General features: G+C 38.0%; 1 protein-coding gene across 1 annotated transcript in view; it reads left to right on the forward strand.

Annotated features, from left to right (window-relative positions):
• Nucleotides 1-3,460: 3,460 nt before the first annotated feature.
• The window catches only part of dnajb12b (DnaJ heat shock protein family (Hsp40) member B12b), a 31,626-nt gene continuing 27,405 nt past the window's right edge, over nucleotides 3,461-7,681 (forward strand). Inside the window, exons 1-3 of the mRNA XM_077230835.1 lie at nucleotides 3,461-3,716; nucleotides 5,691-5,826; nucleotides 6,891-7,036. Coding sequence (XP_077086950.1) covers nucleotides 3,584-3,716; nucleotides 5,691-5,826; nucleotides 6,891-7,036 — 415 coding nt within the window. The 5' untranslated portion in view covers nucleotides 3,461-3,583. The remainder of the gene's footprint in view (nucleotides 3,717-5,690; nucleotides 5,827-6,890; nucleotides 7,037-7,681) is intronic.

Genomic DNA, 7,681 nt, shown 5'->3' on the forward strand with positions numbered 1-7,681 from the left:
GATCCGGGCCGTATCCAGACCAGAAGGAGGACCTGCGCCTAGACACGACCACAAAGCATGATGTAATCGTCCGGATCCAGGCCGTATACAGACAAGATGGAGGACCTGCGCCTAGACACGACCACAACGCATGATGTAATCGGCCGGATCCGGGCCGTATCCAGACCAGATGGAGGACCTGGACCTAGACATGACCACAATGCAGGATGTAATCGGCCGGATCCAGGTCGTATCCAGACCAGAGTGAGGACTTGCGCCTAGACACGACCACAACGCATGATGTAATCGGCCGGATCCGGGCCGTATCCAGACCAGATGGAGGATGTAATTGGCCGGATCTGGGCCGTATCCAGACCAGATGGAGGACTTGGACCTAGACACGACCACAAAGCAGGATGTAATCGACCGGATCCGGGCCGTATCCAGACCAGATGGAGGACCTGCACCTAGACACGACCACAACGCATCCCTGAAGTGTCAGCAGAGATTGTGTGAACTAGACTCTCCCCTGTGTTGCCACTATGCCACTCAGCCACTATGTTGCTGTCTTGGAAGTCAGAATTCAGATCTGGGATTCGGGATCGGTAGCATTCAGTTCTTCTGCTTGAAGATGGATTCATCCCGCCGGTGTGGAGCTGAAGCTGGTCATAGGGTCTGTGTAAAGGACTGTCGTGTCGACTGTTCACTTCTTAACAGACTTGACAGTGACAGAGATAGACAGTATTCTAGGTAACAATTACAAGGTTTTCGCTCTCTGTTTTTCAGAATTAAGTTGTAGGAAATTACAATTTTCTTATATCAACTATGCATTCCGTTAGTTTTGTGAATTGGTATGTTTCATCAGGGCGTGAAGAAATATAGAGCTGAGTATCATCAGCGTAACAGTGAAAACTAGCGTCAGGTAGCATGCATAGAGTGAACAGCAACGGTCCTAGTACTGAGCCTTGGGGTACTCCATACTGAACTATATGACACTTCTTCATTTACTGCTATAAATTGGTACAGGGGTACTCCATACTGTCGCCTTTTCCAACCTTTGTCGCTTTTGGCTTGCTTAGTTGGAGGCATTTAAACGTTAATATTCAACAATATTATTGATCTGCCTGCATTGACACCATTATATGAGAACTGAACTGAGCATCACGGTTTTCTCGAGAGTGGCTATTATATATATAAATTAACTAAACTAAATTTACTTTTGTACAACAAAAATGAACCATCACTGAACTTACTTAAGCTGGACTATGGAGCTACTTTCTTCTAGAAACAAACGTTGTTGCATTATTTTCCTGTTATCTCTGTAAAGCTGCTTTGAAACAATCTGTATTGTAAAAAGTGCTTTATAAATAAAGGTGACAACTACAGATTGGCACCAATGTACCTTAAGTGCTCTCCATTCAGAGCACAGGTCATCACTCTCTCTGTCCTCTCCTGTTTCCGAGGATGAGCAGTCCAAATACTTTAATAATTACTGCCAATTAAAGCAACTTGAGCCTTGAGGCTAACTATCTAGGGCAAGTTCTTGCCTCGTCATGTGTTGGCCCTAATCAACCACAAGAATGTTCATGAACTAGCTGGATTATGCTCAAATAAAACAACCTAATTATGAAAATACAAATATCATACCCAGACAGAAACATAGTGTCGGCCCAGATCCGGCCCACATCTGGGATACGTTAAATCCACATGTACCAGATCCGGGCCGACACTATGTCTGGGTTTAAACATGAAACTATTATGCAGTAAATTATTTTTTCTTATGCGCCAGAGAAACAAGCAGGCAGCCATCTTTAGTAAATTTTGCTTACTGTTTCTATGGCATCGCTGTTTAAGAGTAATTAACTGGTGATGTGGATTTACACATTGTAAAGTTAACGAAAGTTATCATGAGCATTGTAATGTGTGAAGCTGATCATGCATAACAGATGTCAGTATATCGGGAAGGTTCTGAAACGAGCCGCTCATTCATCCCAGAAAGCAACAAAGTGTAAATATTTTATGTTATATGTGCCAATAGTGGATTACCAAACTTGAATTTTAAATTCCTTTAATTTATGATATATACAGAATAGGACATTCTGTAGGCCTATATATTCTGCATAAGCACAAAAACAATTTTATCTGTACATCTAAACATTTTTATATGTAATTTTGTCATGTTAAACCATTGCAGCATGAAATGAAAGAGAGAGTGGTTTGCATTTATCATCTTGAGAAGGTCAGCAGCATTAGATCTAGTGGGTTTCTGAAATTATTCAATTTAAATATCTGCAGCATAAAGATTGTTGCCCTTAAAAAGAAAATAAAGATATCAGTTCTAAACATGTGACAAACACACACATACTTTCTAATGTAAACACTAATAACAACATTCTGTTCATCCACACAAGCCATTTAGCCAGAATTTAAAAACAACGTACAGTATTCGATGCATTTAAAAGTATTTTTTGCATGAAGCTTAAGTTGAACTTTAGCGCTATCTACTGTGCATTTCATGAAAAACAAAGATCCCAATCATTTTGGGATCAGACATTAAATGTGATTTTAATTGCATTTATATGTGCCATCAAACATGATCACAGCAACACACATTATTATTGTTATATAGTTAGATTGTATGTATCTTCCTGCCTTCATTTCATTTTAATGGCAGCGTTATTCAAGGAAGTGTTGAGTTTGAATACGTCATCATTCCTCGCCTGGTGAAACTGTTATGCATGTTATCCATAGAAATAGAAAAAGCTCGTGGAGAGGCTGTTGACCTGAAACAGAAATTATAAGATGGGAGGGGTTTGATGGACCAGACGCTGTCAGATCGAATTATTGTTATGATTATTAAAATGACCAACCAAATAGACATGTATAGACAATATAGAACATAAGGAAATAAAGCTTAGAGAGAGAGAGAGAGAGAGAGAGAGAGAGAGAGAGAGAGAGAGAGAGAGAGAGAGAGATTACAAAAATAATGAAAAAATATTTAGAAATAATAATAAGCAATAATGTTAAATAATAATGCTCCTAAAAGTCTAAATGATAATAATAGTAGTAATTATCGTATTTAATTGTGTAGGCTACTCTCAGTTCTGTATCTATTAACGTCTGATAGCACGCCACTAATATTTCTGCAATTTTTTTATATCGCATAAATAGTGATAGTCTGTGCAACAACAACAACAAAATCAGCTACTTGTAGGCTTAACCTGTTACTTTTTTCAGCGTTGATTTGGATGAACCAGTCGCAGCCGTGTGTGTTTACTGTTTAATACCTTTATAAAATCACATTTTAAAGAGCTTACTGGAATGGATCACCATTAGTATATCAGGTGAGATTCTTTTGAATGAATGCATTCAAATAATTATAATTTTTAATGCACAAATATCCCCAACAAAACAAACAACCTCGTGAATTGCGCTTTTTGGGCCAACACGCGCCCCCTACAGGACGACCTCACACACACACACACACACACACACACACACACACACTGGCGTCTCGTAGGAGACCGTTATCATTAGCTGACAGCATTTGCAGCTCAATGGTGCTGTGTCCGTGTGTTGATCAGATCAGCTGGTGTTTGCAGTGATGGAGGTGAACAGGGATGAAGCGGAGCGTTGCATTGAGATCGCGGTAGGAGCGTTGGAGCGCGCGCAGCCCGAGAGAGCGCGCCGGTTCCTGGAGAAAGCGCAGCGTCTTTACGCGACGCGCCGCGCGCAGGGTGAGCGTCTGAACCCGGGCTAATCCAGGGCCTGGTCGTACTACAGCACACACAACACACACGGGAACCGTGAGATTGGGTCGTGTGTGTTGCTCGTTTAATCGTACATTCATGGCGGACTCGGATAAAACGCGCAGTTCTGAGTCGCATCCACGCGTAATGTGTTTCTATATGTCGTTTAGTCTGAAAGTGCTGCTCAAAATCGCAGTTCTGTCTTAAACTTAGGGATGTGATGGTTTGTTCATGTTCATGTTTATGGTTGTGTGTGTGTGTGTGCCGTTATAATGATAATGATGATGATGATGGTGATGATGATGCAACTCTTGCACACAGGTCAGATTCATATGTTAATCTGGCTGTGTCTCAAACCCAATTGAGTTTGATTAGACGGCATATTAGGGCAGAAAACTTTTGAATTCATAACTTCTCCCTAAAATCAAAACAAGAATGATTTATATAGAAATACTATATATATATATATATATATATATATATATATATATATATATATATATATAATAAACAATGCAAATATTTGTGCATAGATAACATTGTGTCATTTTCTTAAACATGCATTGTTTTTTATTGTTTTTTATTCATAAAATATGATATTTTTATCATTTTCTTTTAGCAGAACTATAATTCCTGATTTTTATCGTGCTGATGTTGTTAAGTTAGCATCTCATTCTCATCTACTTATGCTAATGCTATAATGTCCAGTCGCTCACTATAAAGGGAACTCGCTAGTATTTGACGCACAGACAGTACTCTGACATCCATCGCTGCACACGGATGTCGTCTCCGTAGGGAACAGTGTTTTATAGCAGGGGTTTCCAAATGCCAGGGACGGACCCGCATCCTAACATTTAAAAGTCAGCTATGTCTTCATGTACAAATACAAAGTTGAACATTAATATTATATAAACGCAGGTAAAATAGTATTTGTCAAATATTTAGTTTCTATTATGTTTTTTTACTACTCAATATATTACTGTGATGTACTGTGGGTGTATTACATTTTTATTTATTTTATTTATATTTATTTATCATTTATAATTTAAATTACTGTTGATCTGACGAGTGTGTGTGTTGATTGACGAGTGTGTGTGTTGATCTGACGAGTGTGTGTGTTGATCTGACGAGTGTGTGTGTTGATTGACGAGTGTGTGTGTTGATCTGACGAGTGTGTGTGTTGCTTGACGAGTGTGTGTGTTGATCTGACGAGTGTGTGTTTTGTGTGTCGATCTGACGAGTGTGTGTCGATCTGACGATTGTGTGTCGATCTGACGAGTGTATCTGACGAGTGTGTGTAGATCTGACGAGTGTGTCGGTCTGACGAGTGTGTGTTAATCTGACGAGTGTGTTCAGTGTGTGTTGATCTGACGAGTGTGTGTTGATGAGTGTGTTGATCTGACGAGTTGATCTGACGAGTGTGTTGATGAGTGTGTGTCGATCTGACGAGTGTGTTGATGAGTGTGTGTTGACGAGTGTGTGTTGATGAGTGTGTTGATCTGACGAGTTGATCTGACGAGTGTGTGTCGATCTGACGAGTGTGTTGATGAGTGTGTGTTGATGAGTGTGTGTCGATCTGACGAGTGTGTGTCGATCTGACGAGTGTGTGTTGATGAGTGTGTGTTGATTTGACTAGTCTGTGTTGATTTGATTAGTCTGTGTTGATCTGACGAGTGTGTGTAGATCTTACGAGTGTGTGTGTAGATCTGACGAGTGTGTGTAGATCTGACGAGTGTGTGTTGATGAGAGTGTGTGCTGATGAGAGTGTGTGTGTTGATCTGACGAGTGTGTGTTGATCTGAGAGTGTGTGCTGATGAGTGTGTGTGTGTTGATCTGCAGATCTGCTGGAGTCTCTGGAGCCGGAGGTCGGGGTTGACGAGTGTGTTTCATCTGAGAGTGTGTGTGTGTTGTGTGTCGATCTGACAAGTGTGTGTTGACGAGTGTGTGTGTGTTGATCTGCAGATCTGCTGGAGTCTCTGGAGCCGGAGGTCGGGGGTGCAGGAGCCCGTCAGCGGAGGTCAGAGGTCAACAGTAACGGCGCTGCACCTGCGGACTCCAGTAAAGCCTACACACCTGAGCAGGCCGAGGCCGTCAGAAGGTGAACGCCTCACACAAATCATATTCCATACGTGATGCTAGTCAATGTTTCTTGATTTCATCTTCTCCTATCTCTGCGAATGTATGGAAATATACAGACCTCAACAGATATTATTCCAAACCAGTGCTGTTTTAGTATTTATAACAGTATTTATTATTGTTTTTGAAATAATTTTGTTGGTATTATTTCATATTTCCAATTTTAGTTTAAGATTTAATAATTTTGCTAGTAAGTTTTAGTATATGTGATTTAGTCATTTTTATTAGTTTCTAGGGTTTTTTATATGTATATTTAGCTCAGTTTTAATTGTCATAATGTTAGTACTTCAACATTATTCATAAGATCCAAGTCAATGTTATTTAACTATTATTTATACAGTCACAGTATTTATTAATATTTTGAATTACCTTTTATTGTGATATTTTCAGTAATTTTAGTACGTTTTAGCAATTTTTAATGTCATTTTTTGCAATTTTTATCATACTATAATACATTTTTATTTGATTATATTATTATTATTTTTTTTATATTATAATTATATTTTATATTTAGCTTTTGTTTGTTTTTTAGTACTTAAACATATTATCCCATAAGATTCGAATCAGTGTTATTTTAGTATTATTTATATAATGTCTAAGTATTTATTAATATTTTGAATTACCTTTTTATATTTACCTTGTTACATTTTCAGTAGTTTTGATAAGTTGTATACATTTTTTAAAGTATTTTTTTAATACAAATATTATCACTCAATACATTATACAACTATATTTAGAATTATGTTACATTACATTTTAATTTTACTATATTTATATTTAGCTTATAAAATATTATATTATACAAATATATTTAGTATTATATTATTACATTATATTTTTATTTGACTATATTATATTTATATTTTATATTTAGCTTTAATTTGTTTAAGTTTTATTACTTAAACATGTCATTGATTTGCCAATGCAACAAGTGTTCCAATATGATCTTCATTTCAATGAACAAAACTGATTTGTATTCAGTCCTCTGTGTGCTTCACAAGTGTGTTGCGTGTGTTTGTTTGGCAGAATAAAGCAGTGCAAGAACTACTATGAGACTCTGGGCGTGCAGAAAGACGCTTCTGACGACGAGCTGAAGAAAGCCTACAGGAAACTGGCGCTGAAGTTTCACCCGGATAAGAATCTCGCGCCGGGAGCGACGGAGGCGTTTAAAGGTACGGCGTGCTTTGGCAACAGTAATATTAGCATAAGCTGTGTTATTACTTTAACAAAGTGTTGATGTTGTTTTGGGCTGTGTGTGAGAGCAGGTGTTCCTGCTTGAATGTTGATTATTTTCCACATATCCTGGAGTGTGTTTCCCGTATAACTAGAGTTGGGCCTCCTCTCTATTTTACCGCGGCGGTATACGGTATTACCGCGTGACTAATTAGAAATTATGACGGCGTCACCAAACTGTTGGCTTGTGCCTACACCGTTCAGAAACTGAATACCAGACACTAATACTGAAACAATAACATGCACAAAATTAACAACTTTTATTAGCAACAAATAGCAGCTTATAAAAAAGTGCAAATCCAACAGTCCAACAGAATTAAATTAACAAAAACACCCAGAACAGTTTTCGCGCACACAAATCAATTAAATTAAATCACAGCCCGAACAACTTTTAATGACAACAAAGATCAGCTTATAAAAAAGTGCAAATACACCCACAACAGTCAAGCAGAGTTGAATTAACATAAACATCCATATTATAACAATTATTGCAAATCAATAAGCCTAAATTAAAACACAGTGCAGTCTTCTTTCCAATATTGTTTTTAACGAAACTAAATAAAAATACCTGAATCAATTAAATT

This window comes from Siphateles boraxobius, unplaced genomic scaffold (genome assembly GCF_051911475.1).
Source record: "Siphateles boraxobius isolate OS27281-9 unplaced genomic scaffold, OSU_SipBor_1 151, whole genome shotgun sequence".
Lineage (NCBI taxonomy): Eukaryota > Metazoa > Chordata > Actinopteri > Cypriniformes > Leuciscidae > Siphateles > Siphateles boraxobius.